Source organism: Petaurus breviceps, unplaced genomic scaffold (genome assembly GCF_028583685.1).
Source record: "Petaurus breviceps papuanus isolate PSGF00001 unplaced genomic scaffold, PetGlider_PUasm1.0 118, whole genome shotgun sequence".
Classification (NCBI taxonomy): Eukaryota; Metazoa; Chordata; class Mammalia; order Diprotodontia; family Petauridae; genus Petaurus; species Petaurus breviceps.
Genome location: NW_027185616.1, coordinates 16,857,182 through 16,880,600, shown reverse-complemented (window position 1 = coordinate 16,880,600; position 23,419 = coordinate 16,857,182). Strand labels below are relative to the sequence as shown.

General features: G+C 36.3%; 1 protein-coding gene across 9 annotated transcripts in view; it reads left to right on the top strand.

Annotated features, from left to right (window-relative positions):
• SMARCA2 (SWI/SNF related BAF chromatin remodeling complex subunit ATPase 2) overlaps window positions 1-23,419 on the top strand; it is a 289,270-nt gene that overhangs the window by 250,619 nt on the left and 15,232 nt on the right. For all 9 annotated transcript variants that reach the window (XM_069086747.1, XM_069086767.1, XM_069086776.1 and 6 more), the window contains one exon: window positions 8,059-8,276. In XM_069086747.1, coding sequence (XP_068942848.1) covers window positions 8,059-8,276 — 218 coding nt within the window. The remainder of the gene's footprint in view (window positions 1-8,058; window positions 8,277-23,419) is intronic.

Here is a 23,419-nt window from a genome sequence, read left to right as displayed (position 1 = left end):
TTATTGGTGAAGACTGAATTTTAGTTATAGAATTTATGCTATCTTTTCTGGCTGTGGGACATTCTTGTGTACATAGTGGTTTTCAACTGTTATTGATAGTTTGAGGTTACCAGATAAGTGAACTTTGGCTAAAGGAAGTAACTGTGTTCTCTAGCATGGTGTTCATTATGCTCCCAGATACTTATAGATTGATTTGAGCCTTCTACCCAAGAAAGATAGGAAGTTGAGTGTGCCCAGGGAACAAGAAAATCATGTATGTAAATTGTTTTGGAATGGGGGTGGGAGAAGGGAGTCCTACTCACTTGTACATGTTAAAATTTCTTTTTTTCTTTTCTTTTTGGAGGGAAATCGGGGTTAAATTACTTGCCCAAGGTCCCGTGGCTGGTTTTTGTGTTAAGTGTTTGAGGTCGGATTTGAACTCAGGTCCTTCTGACTCCAGGGCTGGTACTCTATTCACTGCATCACCTAGCTGCCCCAATGTTGGGGTTGAGTCAGGAAGTCTTTTTTTTTTGTTTTTGGAGGGCAATTGGGGTTAAGTGACTTGCCCAAGGTCACACGGCCAATTTTTTGTGTTACATGTCTGAGGCTGGATTTGAACTCAGGTTCTCCTGACTCCAGGGCCAGTGCTCTATTCACTGTGCCACCTAGTAGTCACCCACATATTTAAATTTCTAAGGCTATCATTAGTAATTCATCAAAAGAGCACCCTCAAACCACTGTGTTGCTTGTGCCAATTTTGAATACTTCTCAAAAGGTGCCAATTGTGGTTGCTGTTAACTGGTGATCAATCAGACTGTTATTATCTTTTTGTTGCCTATACCCTACATCTTCCGCAAAACCAAATTTTTTTTTAACCTGGGAAAACATTCCTAACATCAACACTCATCTTAGATGCAGATGGTTATAATTTCTTGGAAGTTTCATTATTAAGTGTTTTGACAAAAGGAGAAAAAAATCTGCCGACACCTGGTTTCCTGGCATCTTACCATGGCTCTAGCTTTTCCTTTGAATTCCCTCTTCATGTAATTATAAAATGACAATAATATTTTTGTATATTATAGAAATGAATATCAATTTTTATAAAATAATTTGAGATTTTTTGGTCTTAAAATTGTGTGAGTAAAAAATATAGTTAAGTTTATTAACCCTTCAGTTATATTGAAATTCGAATCATATTTTCTTTAAATATAACATTGACTAGGTCTCTTCTATAGGATGGAAAGCAAAGAAAATAGCTATTATTGAATTGTTGAATGTACATTTATTAAACACTTAGTGTATGCAGCATTGTGCTAGATATTTGGTGAATTCTACAGTTTAGGTAAGACAAGGTCAGCATCTCTGCCTTCATTTGCACTCTCATTCATTACATTATGGGGGGGGGGCAGCAGTTAAATACAGAAAAGAGATGAAGAAAAAGGCTCATGAGGCTCCAGGCAGGAAAGGTGACATTGAGAAGTGATCAAGATAAGCTTTCCAGAGGATGCAACACGTTGCCCAACAATATTTAGAGCAGATATAGAATTATATGTTTTATAGTCTCTTTTTATTATAAAACATTTATTTCCTGTATATGAAAATAAATTCATTGCTCAGATCTAGTGGCTTTCTTTTCGTGAATTCTATGTGGATTTGGTAGTAGCGCTACTGGTACTATTTTAAAAATAAATTTGTATGTATATTTTGTATATTGCTAATTTTCTTTTAAAAGAGTGCTTTATGGAAAGGTCTGAAGTCATTAATTGGGCAAGACTAAACTTGCTCCCTGTTGTACTGCTACGATAGTTCTCTGAGGAAAACTTGCCCCATATCACTTAGTTCTGTGTGTTGTGTGTTGATGTGGTGGAAACAGGTATGAACATGCATTCCTCTTTTACACTTTAATTTCAGGAATGTTGATTTTCGCCTTGCAAAGGGGCAAGGTTCTACATTAGAAAAAGCTATGAGAACAAAAGGTGCCCCAGTTAGTCTCAGTGTTTCCATGTGATTTGTTTTTCATCAGAGGGCATAAGATGTCCCCCTTGAGGGTTGGGACTCCCCAGCCCATATGCACTTCCCCCAAAACTGGCAAACTCATTCCTCCAATAATACTGCTTCAGCCACTGTGGAGATAAAGACACAGGGGCATGGGGTGTTTAGGGGGAAAGAATTTGGGACATTAAAGAATGTCAAATATCCCATTTCCTTCCTAAGAAATTCTCCTTGTTAGAAGTTTTTAGAATAAGCTCTTTGGAAATATCTTAGAACAACCCCACTGTATGATGGCTGCCACTGCTTTGATCATTTGAAGGTGTTTGGGGGAGAGGGGAGTAGGTTGTGTACTATCCGTATTCTCTTCTCTCCTTTATTGCTTTTTTCAGACAAATGAATCATGTCCCTCTATGTAATTGTGTGAGATCCTGGGCTCATTGAGTTCCATTGAACAGACACTTATTAGGCAACTAATATGTGTGACATGCTGCCCAAGGTGCTAAGGCTGAGCAGAAAATGTGATAATTACCAGAATGTGTATATAGCACTTTAAGTTCAAAATACATGCATGATCTCATTTGATCAATGGCCCTGTGAAGCAGGTACTATTATGATTCTCATTTTACAGATTAGGAAACTGAGGCAGACAGTGGTTAAGTGACTTTACCAGGGTCACACAAGCATCTGAGGTCATATTTGAATTCGGGTCTTCCTCCCTGACTCCGGGTCCAACCCATCTAGCTGGCTCAGCTGACATGATCCCAGGGTTCAGAGAGTGTACAGTTCAGTATGGGATATCGGAAATGTTCCCAAATGGGAATGTGCTAGGTGCAGAGAGGTATGAGAAATGGAAAAGGAAGGATCAGGGAAGGCTCCATGGAGAAGGACAAAAAAGATCCGGAGCTTTAAGGAAAGGAATCATCTCAGTCTGCTGAGGTGTGAGGAAAATCATTCCAAACAGTGAGTGTTTATTAAGCACCTGTTCAGCTGTTCAGTCCTTTCAGTCATGTCCAACTCACCATGACCCCTTTGGGGGTTTCTCGGCAAGGATCCTGGAGCAGTTTACCATTTCTTGTTACAGGGTTAAGTGACTTGCCTAGGGTCACACAACTAGTGTCTGAGGCCAGACTTGAACTCATGAACATGAATGAGTCTTCCCAATTCCAAGCCCAGTGCTCTATCTACTGACCTAGCTGCCCTTATTTAATAATAGGACTACCATATCCTAAACACTATGCTAAGCACTGGGGATATAAAAAAAGGCAAAGGACAGTCCCTGCCCCAAAGGAATTTATAATTAAATGGGTAAGACAACATGCAAATACATATAAAACCAGCCATGAATAGGAAAAATGGAAAATAACAGAGGGAAGGCACTGAGATTAAGAGGGGATAGGGAAGGTTTCCTGTAGAAGACAGGATTTTAGTTGAGACTTTAAGGAAGACAGGCAGGTCAGTAGTCAGTAGTTAGATTGGAGGAGGGAGAGCATCCCAGGCCAGAGAAAATGTCTGTAGCCAAGGGATGGAATGTCTTGTTTTAAGAACAATCCGGGAGGCCAGTGTCATTGGATCAAGGACCAAAGATCCCTAAATGTGTTGGGGGGTTAGATGTAAGAACTGGAAAGGTAGAAGGGGGATAGGTTATAAAAGACTTTGAATGCCCAAAAGGACATTTTTTATTTCATCCTGGAGGTGATAGAAGCCACTGGACTTTATTGAGTAGGGAGACGATGTGGTCAGACCTGTCCTTTAGGAAAATCACTTTAGTAGCTGAATGGAGGATTAATTGGAGTGGGAAGAGAATTAGCAGACAGACCCAACAGCTGGCTATCTGAATGGTCCAGGCATGAGGTGATGAGGGTCTACATTAGAGTGGTGGTAGTGTCACAGGAGAGAAGGGGGCATATTGGAGAGATGCTGCAAAGGTGAAATCAACTGTCCTTGGCTACAACTTAGATATGGAGGGGGGGGGCGATAGTGAGAAATCCAGGGTGACCCCTAGGTGGTGAGCCTGAGGACCTAGGAGGATGGTGCTGGGAGAAGGGAGGATTTGGGAGGAAAGAGAACAAGTTCTGGACACAGTGAGTGAGATGTCTAATAGACATCCAATTGAAGATGTCTGAAGACAGTCGGAGATGTGAATTTGGAGGTCAGCAGAGAGGTTGGGGCAGGACAGGTAGATTTGAGAATCATCCACCACATAGAGACTCTCAGCTGGGGTCCTGCACACCCAAACTCACAGAGCCGGAAGGAACAGGCATAATAATATGTCCTCTGTACTGATGTGTTGTGGGCATGATGTTCGTATAAAGGCTTTCCGTGTTAAAATGAAAAAGATACACTCTGTTATTATATAAAAAAGGAGGTTTGTTTCAGCTCACAGAACCTGGTGCCATCAGGTGCTTTCTATTGTGGTTTTGCTTTATTAAAATATTCCATCTGAACAGATCATTTTTTATGATACTTTTCTTCTCTTTTGTCAGTGGAATTTGCTGCTGGCCCCTGCTAGCTAAGGCTGGCTCGGAGCCAGCTGGAGGTCTTATTAACATGTTCTTGCACAACCTATGCCATGAAAATGCCGTCTTTCCATAAAAAAGGTTGCCATCCAGTGGCGGAAAGAGAAATGCCCACTTTTTGTTCAGGAAAATGCAAGCTGAAGTATACAGTTAACTATTTGAACTTGGCTGAAGTTAGTATCACCATCTGGGCTTTCAGTACGAAGCCCCACGCAGAATGAGTACAGTGTGCCTTTAAGAAAATAGATGCTTCACCCAACTTAGCTCTGGTTGTAGATCTCTGCTTCAGGAGGGAAGGAAAGTGTTAATTTCTTATTTGTACACTTTTTTTTCCCCCTGACTTCCTTCCTATTCACTTCATTAAGTCTAGAGGCAGTTCAGCATGGGAGACGTCTGTATGTTGAATTAGGGCTCTCGCACTGTTGCGCCAGACGTCACCAGTCGGAAACTGGGGGTTTGCTTCTGTGATTTATTTCATTATTGTGCTGGTTAAAGGTTTGGAAGGGAATTCTTTTTGTGTGGTACTTTAGCTTTGTATAGCAAATTTTTTTTGGTTTTGGTTTTTTCTTTTTCTTTTTTTTAGTTTTGATTTTTTTTTTTTACCCCTTAGCACAGAGTTCAGTCAGTGGAACCAGTTTAATAAATCAACTTAAAAAACAACGAGAGTTCATAGCCTCCAACTGCTAATTTGGCTTACATGCAGAAGTGATCTTGCTGAACTTTATAAGTGAAGAAAGCATTAGGGTATAGTTAGGGAATTTATTTACCCTAGGAAAAGACCATTAGAAATCAGTGAACATTAAGCCCTGCAGTATGGATGTTTGGGGGCTTTGGGGAGGAGGGAAGGTGTTTTGTGGTTCTCTGCATTCTTGCATACAATCTTAATATAAGTGGAGGAGTGGTCAGTACTTTAAAGGATAATTCCATGTAATTCTAAATCCTAAATTTAAAATTAATATGCACAGCTTAGCATGTACCTTAAAGACTTTCACTAATCTGTTGCCAGTTTAATTTATTTTCACTTCTCAACTACTCATAGATTTAGAGACTCAAAATAGCAAACACCTTAAGCTTAGACTTTGCTCCTTTGTCTCAAAAACTGAGGAGTGAAAAAAAGAAAACCCTTGTTAGGACCCTCCTCCCTTTCCCCCGTACATCTCACTTAAGGGGAGGGGGGTAAAAAGATAATTTTTTACAGGATGAAAATGAAAGTGAAGTGTAACAATTAAGAATTTTTGAAAGAAAAAAAATGGTGCTAAATAATTGGGTTTTAATATATACACATTGCTTTTTCTTAAGTACGTTAAAATGAAAATATTTTCCTTTTGTCTTTTTTTTTTCTATTTTAAAAATCATTTTAAATGCTTCAAGTCCTATGCATCCTATTCAGAAAACAAAACAGTTATGTACAATAAGTAAAACAGGTTTTAAAACACAAAAATTACATACCTTGTTTTTTATTTTTTTAAATAAAATTAGATATTAAATTGTTTCATGTTGATATAATTAGTAAAATGCTAGCAGTAATCAGAAACCACCTGAGCTAATAGCCATCTAATTCTGCTGCCTGGAATAATAAGGGGAAAATATGATAAGTAGTTGTCAATATTAAAGCAGGCTGGAGGAAGGAGGCTTCGGGCCTTGTAGTAGGGAGAATGAAACAGCAGATTTGAGTATCCACAATCCTTTCAGTATTAAATTTTCAGTAAAATAAAATTACTTGTATATGAAAACATAGCCTTTCCCCAGCTCTCTTTTTTTTCCTGATCAGCTGATGAAGAGACTAGCAGCTCGCTGCTTTGCTGGCTTGTTAATTTTATCCCCACTAACTGTGATTTCCGATAGCCGGCCTGCTGATAGTGGTAAGGTAAATATCTTTTTTCATTGCCGTCTTGAAGATTCAGTAGAACTACATCCCAGGCATGTGTAGGTGTGTGACACATCAAAAGCCGGTGTTCTCCGTCCGGATTTCTGTGTACAACTGGATGCTTATGGAGAGCAAATAACATTAACTGTTGACAGCCTTGCATGCTGTATTTATTATTAGCATTTTCAGCTTTCAAGATTTGCGGACCAGTTTCTTTTTCTTCATCTTCGCTAGCTGCAATGTGTATTACTGTATAGTGGATGTCCTGTTTTAGCCAAATGAATATTAATGAAATTATGTGCAGATTTTTTTTTCTTCCTTTTTCCTCCTAACTCATCAGATCTCAAGGCTCCTTCATAGTGGTTATCTGAGCACTGTGGAAGCGTGATGGAAATTGTCTTTTGATTATTAAGGCCTAGTCTCAGACTGTCCCTCAGGATTCTGTGTTCATGTTTGTTCTATGGATTTGCACATCGGAGGATGCATAGGAAACAGATTTTGAAATCCCCCTGGCATTTTTAACATGCCAGGTTGCTTTGTGTTTTGCACCAGGTTTTCTTCACAAAACCCTTTTTTTTTTCAATAGACATTGTACATAAGTGAAAGAAATGATGTCTGAGCTGTAATCACTCTTTATATTGATTGTTATACTCACATGATCATAAATATTAGCCATGTTTGGTGCTGTGGAGAAATGAAGGTAATTGCCTTATGATTAGAGCTCTTTCAGTTTCGAGAAAGGATTGATTAGCATTTGCATACTCAAGGCAATATTGAGAGGCAGGAGGAACAAATAACAACATCAGTTATGTTTTGAGAAAGCATTAATCTTAAAATCTGATTTAAAAATGTATTTATTTTTTTTCCTCATGTGGTCAAATTTTCTATTTTTTGCATGTTTAATTTTTTCTATTTTCTCTTTCTTATTTTTTTAAGTTTTGTAATTTACCCAGATAGAAAGTTTAACTTCTGTATTTGTCACATGGATCTTTTAGCCATTTGTGAACAGGTTTCTTTTATACTTGGTTGTTTTTTATAGCTATTTTATTATCTCTCTGCATTAGAGCTGCTGGCTGTGTTTAAGGCAAACGTTTGCAGGTAATTTGGAGAAAGTGTTTTTTGTTTGTGGCGGTGTGTGTGCTTTTAAGTGCATTTGTAAGGAAATGTGGCTTTGTAATTCATTCTGGGTCTTATTTGTGGCACATAAATTACAAAATGTAGACAGAATTTTGATTTGTTTTTATTTTACGAATCAAGAATAAATTAATAGGAACCCAAAAAGAAAAAAAAAAAGGTTGAATTTTGTGTTTGATTGCTTGAAGATGTAGTCACAGGAATTTTTCCGCCTGCTTGCAATAATGGGACACTAAGTTCTCCTCCTTACTTTTATTTGGATTAATTTTGTTTGGATTCTGTTGTGTGTAAACAGATCATGTTTAGAGTTGTGTCTTTTTTTTCTTTATAGAACTTATTCATATTTTCTATTAGAGCTGTATAGGCCTTTAGGTTATTTTGATGAAGCCAAAGTAGGTTTGAGATGTGTTTATCCAATATGGTGGTAATGCTTTACTTAGATCCAATGATTATTGTTGACCTTTAGTTTTCTTTTAGTATTTAAATTTTATTCATTCTGACCATTCAAATTTCTTTTTTTTTTCCTCCATCGTGCTGATTTTTCCACCCTTTTACATCTATGGATAATAGGCAATTGAAGACGGTAATTTGGAAGAAATGGAAGAGGAAGTGCGGCTCAAGAAACGAAAAAGACGAAGAAATGTGGAGAAGGAGCCTGGGAAGGAAGATGTGGAAAAAGCTAAAAAGAGAAGAGGCCGACCTCCAGCCGAGAAATTGTCGCCAAACCCCCCCAAACTGACAAAGCAGATGAATGCCATTATTGATACTGTAATAAACTACAAGGATAGGTGAGATTCTGCTACTTTACTTTCATCGATTTATTTTTTTATTCTAATTATCCGCCGTTATCTAAATAATACTCGGTTGAATGCTTGAGTTTTGAAATTTCGTTTGTTGTACGTGTCGTGCCACATTAGTTTCCAAAATTTCTAATGTATAAAATGTCATCATAATCTTTAAAATTTTTGAGGGATATTTAGACAGAAAGTGTTTTGATCTGTTCAATAATATTCTAGAATGGAAAGAATACTGGATTTGAAGTCAGAGGACCTGATTTTGAATTAGTGTTATTATCAATGGGATCTTGAAAATGTCATTTTACCACTTTAAGCCTAGGTTTTCTCATTTCTAAAATGTAGGGGCAGAATCAATCAGTCAATCAATGTATATGAAGCGCTATGTATCAGGAACCATGTTAAGCTCTGGAGATACAAAAAGAAAAGACAACTGCTGCCTTTAAGGAGTTAGATAAGAGAGTCCCTTCTTCCCTTAATGTAAGGTCTTTCGAATCCTAGAATTTTCATCCTCAAGTAGAGTTTAATTTGGATGAGAGTTAAAAGGACCTCTAATCTTCCATCATGTGGGAGAGGGACTGTGAAATCCCCAAACACATATATACCCACAGATGTATTTGGAAGTTTTTCTCATGTAAGAATAGTCTTCTAAATTAATTAGATGCTTTACAGAAAATTGTCATTTTTTTTACCACCCAAGTTCCTGACTTAACAATAGTAACGTCTTTCAGGACCATTCCCTCCCCATCCTCTAACATGTCAATGTTGCGAGAATACAGGGTTGGGGTTAGTGTTTTGTTGTTATAGATACTACTCTAGAGTTCTTGATACTTCCACAGATTTGGGGATTTTTTTAGTCTAGAAAATCCAGCTATGTCTGAGAAATGCATGACAACAGGCACTTATAAGTCAACAAACATTTAGTAAGTGCCATTTGCCAGGCACTGTCTTATGATTATGCCTTATGATTACAAAGAAATACAACAGCATAGTTTATGAGTATAAAATTGAAAGCCATCTTCTTGGAGAAATGTGCGAACCCAAAGGTATTAGGTATACTATAGACAAAGATTATCCTGAATGACTGAACTTGTAAATAATATTTTTCTACCTATTCCTGCCTATCTGTTTTACTTTCATTTAAAAATACTCTGCCAAGGCCTATTCTTCTTTTCCGTACTCTCCTTTACCTTCTGTGAAGTTATCTCTATGAGATATTCTAAAAGTTTTAGTGCAGTTTTGCACCTTTTCGTAGCTTAAAATTGCATTAAATCTTTTGGGACACCCTTCCTACCTGTGTCATATTAATTTTGCATTAGAAATTCTTTAATTCAGTGTGGGAAGTGCTTTCCTTGCTTTATATTTTGCATTTTACTTTAAAAGCCCACCTTATAATTGCTAGATTTAATCATGCTTGTCAAACATTCTTTGCAGACTATTTTTTTAAACAATAGACAATGAGTCCCTAAACCAACAAAACATCTTTTGAGGTCTGTCTGGTTTCTGGAGAGATAAAATAGGAGAACCACATTGGAGATGGTTGACTGTATTTGTCTTTTGTTAATCATGTAACTGGTGTTCAGCTGAAACAAGCCATAGTCTTTCACTGTTAAAGAATTGTCAGAAGTAAAAAATTATTAAAATGTGAAACAATTTTACAAAGTTGTTTTAACTAGTGTGGTTAGAAAAATTGTATATTTTCCACTTTGCATTGTACAGACATGAAAAGTTTAGTGACTGATTACTGAAGGCATAGAATTAAGCAGACATTGTTGTTTCTTATTGTAACTATGCTGACTGCTAAAATAGGGTTGAGAGTAAAAAAATATATAATGATGCCCTGTTCTATCTGGCTGAGATACCCTCTGATCCCAATAGACTGGTTCATTGTATATTTGGGTCTCATTTTCAAAAAGATCGATGGCAGTAATTTAAAAGAAAACAAAAAACTTTTAAAATTGGTTGTAAGTGTTCATGATTGCATTTATGACTCTTATTTGTCATATATTTCTTATTATAATTATTAGTTTTGCTTTTGTAAAATGCCCTCCACCTAAAGACAGTGCTGTGCTTAGAGACTCCACTGAGCACATGGTATTTATCAAGGAGGTTGTGTGTCGTCCCGAAAAGAGCACTGGATTATTTGGTGTCAAAGAATCAAAAGTTCAGTTCCTGCACTTACCTGTATAACTTCAAACAGTTCAACTAACCTCCATTGGTTTCACTTTCTTCGTCTATCAATTCAGAGATCTTTGACTTGATCTCTAAAAACCCCTTGAAGGCTAGTCGTGCCTATTTGAATTTGTATTGTGAAGATAGGAAGGGAGGAGAGTGCCAGAGAACACTATTTACTAGCTGTGAGTACGTACTCTTCTCTGGAAATGGCCATACTGTTTGCAGCTTTCTGCCATTCCCATTCTTATGCCACCTATTCCTCGAGAATAGCCAGTGTAAACAATCTAGTTGGATTACATTGGCAATTTGATCAGCCTAAGGCATTACACAACATCAGCATCGATGATGATGGTGATGATGATGACAATGGCAATGATGACAATGATGATGACAATAACTATTTCCCAGAATGTTGCCCTTTCTGTTTTCCCTTTCCTGTGTTGCTTTCATAGGACTGGGGAATAGTTATTTCTTTGATCATATTTGTTTAAATGACTCACTCGTTGATATTAATTTCATGCAGAGTCTAGAATAGCTTTAATTCTGAAAGACTGAAAATGGTTCTTTTTTTCACTTAATAACATTTTATTTTTTTCCACTTTCACATAAAGATAGTTTTCAACATTCATTTTTCAAAGATTTTGAGTTCCAAATTTTTCTCCCTTCCTTTTTTCCCTCCCCCATACCCAAGACAGCAAGCAATCTGATATAGGTTACACATGTACAATCATGTTAAACATATTTCCACATTAGTTGTGAAAGAAGAATCAGAACAAAAGGGAAAAACCACAAGAAAGAAAAAACAAAAGTGAAAATGTTATGCTTTGATCTACCTTCAGATGCCATAGTTCTTTCTCTGGGGGTGGATAGTATTTTACATCATGAGTCTTTTGGAATTATCTAGAGCATCATATTGTAGAGAAGAGCTAAATCTATCATAGTTGATCATCATACAATGTTGCTGTTACAGTGTACAGTGTTCTGGTCCTGCTCACTTCACTCTGCATCAGTTCATATAAATCTTTCCAGGTTTTTCTAAAATCTGCCTGCTCATCATTTCTCATAGAACAAGAATATTCATATACCACAACTTGTTCAGCCATTCCCCAACTGATGGAGATCTCCACATTTTCCAATTCTTTGCCACCACAAAAAGAACTGTCATGAATATTTTTGTACATGGGTCCTTTTCCCTTTTTGATGATCTCTGGGATACAGACCTAGTAGTGGATGCACAGTTTTATAGCCCCTTGGGCATAGTTCCAGATCATTCTCCAGAATGGTTGGATCAGTTCACAACTTCACCAACAATTCGAGTTCCAGTTTTCCCATGTCTCCAACATTTATCATTTTCCTTTTCTGTTGTATTAGCCAATCTGATAGGTGTGCTGTGGTACCTCAGAGTTGTTTTGCATTTCTCCAATCAATAGTGATTTAGAGTATTTTTATATGACTATACATAGCTTTAATTTCTTCCTCTGAAAACTGCCTGTTCATATACTTTGACCACTTATCATTTGGGGAATGACTTGTATTCTTGTAAATTTGATTCTGCTCTCTATATATTTGAAAAATGAGACTTTTATCAGAAACACTGGCTATAAAAAATTGTTTCCCAGCTTTCTGCCTTCCTTCTAAGTGAGAATGGTTCTTAAAGGAAAAGTGGAGTCAGAGTTGTGACGACCACTGAACTTATAAAATTGTAAATAGCTATATACTTCCCCTATCTTCTGAAAAAGTCAGAAAAGGAACTCTCTAAGACCCCACTACCATCTAGAGGTAATTTCATACTGTAATGGTACCCTGGATCCACATGAATCTATTTAATGTGGTCATTTTCTCCTTCACTCCTATAGTTTAGGAACCTAGCTAGCCAAGTATACAAGTTTGGAAGCCAGCCACTTTGAGAAATGTGCCAATAGAAAGAAAGGTATTAGGTGTATTATAAAGAGAAAGAAAAAAAATTCCAAATTGCCAAGCACGTGAATAGAGTGTGTTTTTCTACCTGTTTCTCCTTTTTTCTTCTACTTTTATTTTAGAATTCCCTGCCAAGATCTATTCTGCTCTTCCATATTTTCATGAACCTTTGGTGGAATGTGTGTCTATATTTCCTCCTGTATGTGTCATGTTTAGTTTGCCTTATGAATCCTCTGGGAAGGGACTTACTCTATTTATATTTTGCATTTCACTTTACCAAGTTGGTACCCAAGTAGGAGGTACTCAAATTAGGAGGGCTTTAATTAGATAGAATGTCAGCAGATCCTATTTTGGGGGGTTGATCTTAGGCAAAATATTCTGAGAAATGCAGTTGTCATGGAATTGAAGGTTTTGTGCCATTAGAGACTGTCATTAACATAGTAACTCTCCCTACCTATGTGACTGATGCTTGTAATCACTCCCACTATTTTAAATGTTATGATTCTTGATATCATTTAGCTTTACTGTGTATTAAATGAGACTGTTAGGAGTTTCCACATATCTTTAACCCATATATGAGTAATTAAATGCTATTCATGTTGCAGGGTTATTTTTTTAACATCTCGCACTTATATCTAAGTTATTATAATTTGAATTGGTTTTATAAGGAATCATGCACCTGATTCTTGTTAGAGAATATTTTTGTTTGGCTTAATTTTTCTTAAAAAGAAAACCACGATTCTAAAAATTTTAGAAAAGTGCCAGATGTTATTTAACGAAGTCACTAGAAGTGAAAATCATTGGCATTCTGCTCCTCACCATGATGGTTCTATATCCTGAACATCTTGAGCCTGGCCTTTTTTCAAAGACAGATATATTGTATGTATAGGAATGGAATACCTAGTACACCTTGCTCTAGTGAAGTACTTGCACTTTTTTTAGAAACTCAATTTTGTTTTATTTTCAGTTCCAAATTCTCTCCCTCCCTCACCCATTGAGAAGGCAAGAAAAACAAAACTCACTGTAACTATGTATAGTTATATAAAACAAATTTCCATATTAGCCATGTTCCCAAAAAAGAGAGGGGAAAACAAGAAAAAGACAGAGAATGCTTGTTTCAATCTGCAGTCTGAGCTCAGAGTCTACCAGCTGTGTATCTGGAAGCAAATTGTATCTTTCATCACAAGTCTGTTTGAAACTGTGGTGGATTGTTATATTAATCAAACTTAGCAAGTCTTTCAAACTTAATTAAATTAAATTAATCAAACTTAGCTAATCTTTCCATTAGCTCTGTTACTATATAAATTGTTCTGCTGGTCCTGCTCACTGTACTTTGCATCAGTTTGTATAAGTCTTCCCAGGTTTCTCTGAAACTATCCCATTCATTTTTTTATATTACAATGTGTTTCATCACAATCATATACCATAACTTGTTCAGCCACTCCCCAATTGATGGGCATACCCTCAGTTTCCAATTATTTCCTACTATAAAAGCTGTTACAAATATTTTTGTACATATAGGACCTTTTCCTCTTTCTTTGATCTTTTTGGGATATAAAGCTAGTAGTAGTATTGCTGGGTTAAATAATAACCTTGCACACTTTTCATGTTTTGTAGGAAATTGTGCTCAAGGCACAGGTTTCTATTTTTTTTTTCCAAAAATTTTAAACATGAGTCTTGGTTTTATTGGAAAGATTTTAAAGCCCTTCTATATTTAGTCAAATTCTTAATATTTGCTTAAACTTTTATTTCCTAGTTTTAGATCCTAGAACACTGAACCTACTCTTGTTTACATAGGGATATGGAAACCATATTTTTTTTTCTAAAAAGGAAGGAGAGATTAGAAGATGTGGAGTGGCAATCATAAGGAGGAAGAACTAGAAACATCCCAAAGAGAGAGAAATTGCTTATCAGTATTTATTTTAATTGAGAGAAGGAATCATGTAAAGTCTTTATATTGATCTAAAATTCCCTTTAACTCTGAGCTATTTGTCCTAATTCTGCTTTCTGTTGCAAAATATGTCTACTCCTTCTTTCCTATGACAGATATTCAAATATGAACTTTCTTTTTTAAACAAATTATAGTTAAATATACCTCTACTCTCCCCAAAACCCTTTACTTCTTCTGAATAATTAGCCCCAGGTTCTTTAGCCCTCCTCATTTGACAAGATTTTTGGATCTTTCACCATCCTGCTCTACGCCCACCCTGAACATTACCTAGTTTGTCAGTATCCCTCTAAAACATGGCCCTCAGAACAAAGTACCATATTTTGAGTGTAGTTTGACCACCATGGACTTAACTCCCAAGTTAAACAACATTGTTATATCAAATTATGTTACCTTTTTTAGTAGCAATGACATAGTATTTTATTGTTTGAACAATTTTTTTTCAGTCATGTCTGACTCCTTTTGACCCATTTGGGGTTTTCTTGGCAGAGATAATGGAGTGGTTTGCCATTTCCTTCTCATTTTACAGATGAGGAACTGAGGCAAACTGGGTTAAAGTAACTTGCCCAGGGCACACAGCTAGTGTTTGAGGCCAGATTTGAACTTATGAAGATCAGTCTTCCTGACTCCGAGCCTAACACTCTATATACACTGCACCTCTTGGCTACCCTTATGTGAACTAAAATTCTCAGGTCTTTTGCCCATGTGCTTTTGTGAAACCTGCAGTTCCATATGGTATATGTTCAGTTGATTTAAAAACAAAAACCCAACACGTCTTCATCACTCCCTGTTGCTTTAGTATCTGATGAAAACATGACCCTTCTCCTTGTCTCTGTATCATTGGTGTCAAATTCAAATAGAAATGGGGGGCTACTAATATGTAGCTAAGGATTCCTGCAGGCCCCCGGATGAACTTAGTTTTAAAATGTAACATTATCTATATCTTACTGTGTTTTTATTTATTTTGTTAACTATTTCCCATTTACATTTTAATCTGATTCCCACGTACCTGGGAGCATTGCCCCCTCCTCTGTGTTTGATGCCTCAGCAATAGACCAACTAATTCCTCTACTTATTTCTGGATCATATCTCCTTCTATCTTTTCCCCTAAACAACTTCTCTTTCTCTCATCTATATCCTCTCCTTATTCATTGGCTTTTCCTGTCACTTATAACCATGCCCAGATTTCTTCCTTCTTTGAAATACCTCCATGTACCAGGTCTTCCTCATGCTTCCATATTAAACCTTTTCTCTCTTTCCTAGTAAAACTTATGGCCTTCCTCATATCTCCATTTCCTCCAGTCCCAGTCTTCTCAGGCTATTGTAGTTTGTTTTCAGGCTTCAGTACTTAATTGAAACTTTTGCTGTCTCAGAGCTTACCAGTAATCTCTTCATTTCTAGATTCACCAACCTTTTCCTTTCATTCAGCTTAAACTTACTCCAGTTTTTGCCATTGCTGGGTACACCTTCCTCTTGGACGCCCTTTCTTCCCTTCATTTTTGCTATCTGTCCATGCATTTCTTCTCAGGCTCCTTTGCTAGGCATCATTCTGCTTCCATGTACTAAATATGAGCATCTACCCAGGAGCTGTCAAAGGCCTCATAACTATTTCATTATATTTGGTTTCCCTTAAGTCCTATGCATTTTATTTTATACATTTAAAGATACTATTCTTAGAAGGGGTCCATAGTCTTTGCCATATTGCCAAAGAAAAGGTTTCTATATTTACTCCCTGAAAGTCTGTATCTGAATCACAGATAATTTTTTAAATTACCAGCCCGTTGCATGTAATAGACCTACCAGCCCTTTTATTCCTCGCTAAAATAATATGTAATCATTTATGAAGTATCTCACCTATATTGAGCTATGTTCTCCATTAGATCCTTTGACTTTGGCACCAAACTTAATTTAAAAAAAAATTGAAATCTATTTTGTAGAGTATGTTTGCTTAGTTCCACTATCATTGGGTCCAAGATGACATAGTCACTTATCACATTGTCCCCATCGTTTCCATATTTCTTGTTCATCAGAATTAAAATCATAACTAGGAACTCTTTTAAATGAAGCATATTTTCTTTTCACATTCCATTGTTGCCTTACAATGGGAAATTATCATTGTGTATAGTTTGCAGAGTTATTGCAGGGAACACAGAACTTCAGTAAACCAAGTCCCAGAGAACCTGAATGTTTGTGATGTATTTTGTAAATTTTACATCTCTACATAAATGCCACATATTGTTGTTGTTGTTAGTTTGTTAAGTTTTAATATGGTATCAATTGTAAGCAAACTATTCTGAACTTATTGTTGTCTTTGCAGCCTAAATCTTTCAAGTATCCCTTTAAATGTGAATTTAATTTACTAATTGTCCAATAAGTACTAAATTTTCTGAACACAAGAGGCTATTTACAGAGTGAATTTAGGCCTAAGACTGAGGGGAACAATCTGTTTTCACTTAAAATCTCAGAGCAGATTTAAAACAGTGTCTCCAGACATACTCGTAGAGCTTTCCAATGCCACATCATATGACTACCTTTTCTTATGTGCCTCAATGTTAGGATACCATACAATAAAGAATATGAAGTGTAGCAGCCACAAATGCATTGTACTTTCAAAACAACTTTTCTTTTTTTTTTCCATTTTCTGTCTTTGTCTCTATTTTAGTGACAAAAATTCCTAAGTTCCTTATACTTTTATAATGGATATCTGAATTCTTCCAGTGGCTTTATAGTGCCTGACCTTAAAGCTATAATGATAGTGCTAACATTTAATGTACCTCCAGGACCAGCCAACAATTTCTACATCCATTATTGAGATCTATTTTAGCCAGGTAGTCGTTATAATCCTTAAAAGAATCTAAAATTGTCTAGAGATCCTATATCTAGGCTAATCAGTGACCACGTGAAAGTTGTTCTCAGAGAGGACCATTACATCAGGAAGATGATGCTGTGACTTGCAAAGGAATTGGACTGAAGTGAGAGAGGGCTTTGCAAAGTCCCCAGCCTCACTTACAGCCAAAGAGTATACGTATACTTTTTAGAAAATTGTGGCTGTATCTTTGTTCCTAATCTCACATATATCCTGCTTCTGTATCCAATGTTAGATTTAACAAAAAACAATTTTGCTCAAGACAGAAATCAGACATTAGGGATAGAGGTGAAGCAATATGATGTATAGAGTGCTAGACAGAGTATCAGTAGAAACTTCAGCTTAAAATCCACCTCTGACACTTTACTGATTCGCCGTCATGGGCAAGTCATGTGATCTTTCTGCACCTGGTTAATCATCTTTAAAATGCTGATAAAAATACCTCTAGTGCTGCAAGGATCCAATCATGTATATCTATTTGATACATAAAGCATTTTGTAAACCTTAAAACACATTAGCTATTTTTTTTAAGCAATTGGGGTTAAGTTACTTGCTCAAGGTGACACAGCCAGTTATTTCTGGGTGTGGTGCTAAGTATCAGAGCCCAGATTTGATCCCAGGTCATCCCGACTCTGAGGCCAGTGCTCGTACTCACTGAGCCACCTGGCTGCCCCCACATTAGCTATTATTAATGAAAAGTAAGTTGTGTCTGTTATACAACATAGATATTGCCTATAGATGTAGAGTCCAGAAAGAGTATGTTGACAGCAATGTAAATTTCACATCTCCAGGTTTTTTCCTCTTTTCTGTTTATGAAATGCACATTTTCAGTTCATTGTGATTCAGATCAAAAGCATTCAGTTATTTAATTACTCCAATGGATGTTTGATCTCCCCAATATGGGCGTTCACTCCAGTGCTGTGTACGGTAGCAATGCCTGTGTGTCCTAGGTGACTGTTGTTTACAGGTTAATATTCATTTTCTTTGTATCAGTAAAGCATGCTGGTTGTCTATTGGCTATAGCTTGCTCTTTCTATATGACCAATCTATGTTTTGGTTTTTTTCTTTATTTTACATTTCTCTCATATCATCCTTTCCATGCTTTCCTCTGTATAATTCCTTGTGTGTAAAGGATTGCAGACTGATCACAACCACCATGTGCCCTTTGATTGACCCTTAACTTCAGTTCTGCAGAGACTAGAGCATTCTGTGACTTGCAGTCATCTAACATCATGGGAAGAATATTGGTATTTAAAAGATGGATTTTTTAATTACTAAAAGACACATATGGTGTACAAAAGGCAATCTAGTTCACTTTTCTCTTCTTCCCATTCAGCTCCGGGCCCAAATCTTTATACATTTTCCAAGACATATAAATGTATGTGTGCATATACATGTATATATGTGTATATATAACATGTGTATACATAATTATAACATACATATATGTGGACATATATGTATTGGGTGTGTATACATATGGCTATATAATATGCATATACATACACAGACACTCTCTATATGTATATGTGTGCATATATACATGTATAAATTCTATTTTGAGAGATTATGAATTCCATTTAGGATATTCTATAATATTACAAGCAACTTCACCAACAATGGGGAATTAAGGGGATTTTAAAAAATTTAATCTTTCAATTGACACTTATTTTCTCTCCCTCAACCCCCCATTGAAAAGAAAAGAGAAAAGCCACATAAAAATTGTCCTCAATTAAGCAAAATACATTCCCATATTGCCCATGTCCAGAAATACATATCTCATGCGACATTTTGAATCCACCACTTCTGTCAGGAGAGGGACAGCCTAACTCTCCAGCAGTCCTCCAAATAGCGCTGCTCATTGCATTGACCAGAGTTATTAAGTCTTTGAATGTTATTTGTCTTTGCATTGTTGTTGTACAGACTGTTCTCATGGTTCTGCTCACCTCACTCTGCGTCAGTTCATGAGTCTTCCCAGATTTCTCTAAGCCATTATTTTAATCATTTTTTGTGGCACAATTACATTCCACTGCATTAACATGCCAACATTTTTTCATTGGTTTGAAATCCATCTTTAATATGGAATTTGGAGTGGATATCTTCCATGACAGTGGCAGGCACCTTTGGTAAGCTTGTATCTCTTTGTTTTATCCCCTTGTCTGATATTAATAATCAGAGAGTTATCAAAACAAATTAGCTCTCTTGTAAAATCTCATATAATTTTGACATATACATGGAAAATACCTTGTTGCTGGAGAGCCTTTAAAGACAGCATCTTATTCCATAGAATTTATTTCTTTTAACAATCAAGAACGATAATCAGATTAGGATCCCATATTATATGTACTCTTCAATTCATTATATGTGATTGTTAATATGTGGTCTACTCTAGAATATAATTCGCAAATTTCCACTTGCTATCATCTTATACCTTCAACAAGTGTACATTTAATGAATGTGTAGATTGCTCTCATAAACACTGTTTTATTTATGGGGAAACTAGGTGTTTGGGTCAGTAATGATTGTTGTTCTCTCTGTCAACTCTTGTGGGTAATTAATTAAAAGGTCCAAAATTTTTTCAGCATCAAAACGTGTTGCCATCAGCACAAACTGGTCCATTCCAGCTGCTTGTTCTATCTTGTTTTCTTTAGTGACATTTCTGCATCTTTGCAGGAAAAATGATGTCAAGGCTTACTGTAGTAGTGGAGTTTTAATAATTTTCACCTGTTTGTTTTGCACGTTCCAGTTTTATCTTTAATTGCTCTTAAGATAACTTCACATAGTTGGACATCTTGCCATCATCAAACTTGCTTTTTCTTTCACTTTTCACCCTTTTCTGAGGTGGTTCTGTGTAAAATTTTACAAGCAATTATATATTCTAAACAGTGATGCCAGTGGCTGCTGTATGTCTCTTGGCAAAAGCAATTTCTTGGTTCTTTGATCTTCATGTATTTGAAATGCATTTGAATTAATAATTTTTTTAAGGAAATGGCTACAATATGGATTGATATCTATTGTTTTATACATTTCTTAGTTGTTTCTGTACAAACAGCTTATTTAAATAGGTAAGTTGTTTTAGGTAGTTGTTTGAAGTAGATGAGTAGTTGTTTTAATCATATGCTCTACTATTTTCTAAATTTTTTATTTCTTGTTTTGGATTAATTTTGATATTTGCTCCAGCTCTAGGACTATACTTGAACAGATGATTTGGGAATGGCATGCATGTCAGTAATGAATCATCGTCTGGTCATTTAAATGTAATCAATTTTATTTCATTGTGTTACTTGGTGCTACCTGTGACCAGCACTTCTTGGTTCTTTTCCCAAAGAAAATCTTCACAACATAAAAGTTTAAGGCTCCTGAATCATACAAGCCTGTGGCCTTTCTTGTTTCTTGATCTTAAACCTCATTTTGCAACAGATTTTTTCATACCCTCTGATGTCCACCTTTTCATTGGAGTCAGAGTATCAAAGTATGCCTTGCTTGATTTATAAGGTATTATTAAAATCTTCATAGAATTTCTTTACTTCCTCATCCTCTGCAACAAATGGTGGGTGTATAAACTACAACAATTTCCATGGTCATCACATTGTAAATGCTTAGGGGCACTGTATACCAAGACAATTAAGCTCCCCATGAAATGTTTCTGGCTGCCTTCAGATATGTAAGTCAATCAACAAACACTTCTTAAGTACCTTTTCTGTGCCAAGTGCTAAGCAAGACACTGGAGATAAAAGTTCAAAGAATGAAACAGTGTTACTAACATAGATTACATTCTGATGGAGAAAATAAGTACATTTAATAAATATACACAGCAGCATTATTTGTGATGTGAAATGGCTCTCTGGGTGGGGGGAAGGTATAGAGGGAGATATGTAGGCAATGTAACAATAAAATATTAAAAGTTTACTTTTTACAAGTATATGCAGCATAAACATGAAGTTTATAAATATATACATAAATATTATATACACACTGTATTTAAATACAAGGTAGTTTAGAAGGCAGGACGCTAGCAATTGGGAGCACAAGAAAGGCTTCATGTGGAAGAGCCTGAGTTGCATCTTAAAGGAGAGGAACTCTCTGAGGCAAAGGTAAGGAGGAGAAGGCATTCCAGCTATGGGGGATGCAAAGGGCAAAGAACCACAGATGGGAGGTACAATGCCTTCCTTTACCAAGAACAGAGAGAAAGTCAGTGTGTCAGTATGGCTGGGTTGTAAGATGTGGGAGGCGAGTAATGTCCTCTGAGGCTGGAAAGATAAATTTGGACCAGGTTGTACAAAACAAAGGAGTTTATATTTTATCCTAGAGGCAATGGGAAGTCCCTGGAGTTGGTTGAATGAAAACGCCACATGGACAGAGCTGAATTTAAAGAAAATTGCTTTGGCAGCAAGGTCTAGAATTGACAGGAGTGATGAGAGTCTTGAAGCAGGGACACCAATTAGGAAGCTGTTGTAATCATCTAGATAAGAAGGGACAGGGGCCTGAACCAAGGTGGCAGTTGAGTAGAGAAAAGAGTTTAGATAAGAGATGTGAATGTGGAAATGGCAAGATTTGACAATGGAATAGATATGTAGGATGGAGGGGAATAAGGAATCAGAGATAATGCAGAGCTTATGAACCTGAGACATTGGATAAAGGTGGCACCTTCATCAAAAATAGAGATGTTTAGAAGAGGCGAGGGTGTAGAGGAAAAAATAATCCATTCACGATTAAAAAAAAAAACCAACACTTTTATTTGCCTCTTCAAGGAAAATCTGTGAACTATCCTCCTTCATAGCTGTAGCTTCCTTTTGTGTATTGGTTTCATTTGTAGAAAAAATGTCAAGGTAAATATGCTTTAGTTGCTTTCGTAGATTGTCCACTTGCCATTGGACAAGGATATCACATTTAGAGAACTAATGAATTCAATTCATGTTTATTGGTGGTCTAAAAACTAGTCTGTAGGCATAACTACACTGTTACTATCACTATGGAAACAGAAAGGGGCCAGTCACATGAAGTAGGGGGTCTTTTCATCTTTTTTCTTTTTTTTTCATGGTCAGCAAATTCGAGTAAAACTTCTCACCTAGATAGGCTGGTCCTTTGAAAACGAACATTTTACATTGCTGGAGCCATAGCTGAGGCTTTTCCAGAATGGTCATGTTTCTCTGTTGGCATGATCTTTCAAGAACTCACCATAGCTTCCCAGACTTGGATGGGGCATCCAAGTAGGACTTTATAGAGGCATTTTATTTGTTACACTTACTTATTACATTGACTGTTCTTGTAGGAAGTCTACAAATGAATTTAAAGTAGTTTGCCTTCTGATCTAATGTACATGTAGCTTGAAATGGACTTAATTGTACATTTCCTTGTACAATTTAGATTTACAGATTTAAAATGGGACTGTTTCCTGGCCTCTCTCATCAGTATTTATTTTTTTGTTTTCTTCATTAATATAATTGAGTTGACAGTGACCTTAGAGAACATCTGTCCTCATTTATAGATGTGACAGAGGAAACCCAAAGAGATGAAGGTCATGGTGTGATTTTGTAGTTGATCTGTATGTGAACCCTTAACGCCCAAACCTGGTGTTCTTTAAACCATGTCCTGCTGCCTTTCTAAACATATACTCAGAATTTTCATGACCTTTTGTGAGCATTACAGAATTTCCATCACCTTTTATCATCGTTATAGTTATTAGTAGCACACTTCTATTACAGGAATATGTAATTGTAATAAATTGTTCTAGAATTATTTGAATCAGTAGGATACTAGTCCCCTTCTGTATTTTTTTTTCTTTATCATGGAAAGAAGTGCATATTTGAAAGATAACTTGTATTAATCGCCAAGTACAGCTTTTAGACTTCAATTGTAACAATTTAGTCAAATGACATAATGGGAGGGGGGAAACCTGAGGTAAGCCTAATAGTTTCAATAGAAACAGAGCACCTTTTACAAATTAATGTACAATTAGTCCATTGTCTGGAACTTTTAAAATCTTTCTAGTACTGAAAAAAAAACCCTTCCAATATTTGCAAAGTTTATTTGAAAGCCTTTTGTAGCTTAAGAGAAAGCCTGAAAACCCCAAACTTCACGAATTTTCTATTTAAAGAAAAGCAAAAGTATTATTTTTTAAAAGTTAGAGGTAAAGAAAAAAAAATGAAAACAATTTGTTATTTTTGAGTGAGTCCACTACGTTTCTTAACATTTTACTAGGTATGATGAGAGACATGCTCCCTACCCTTG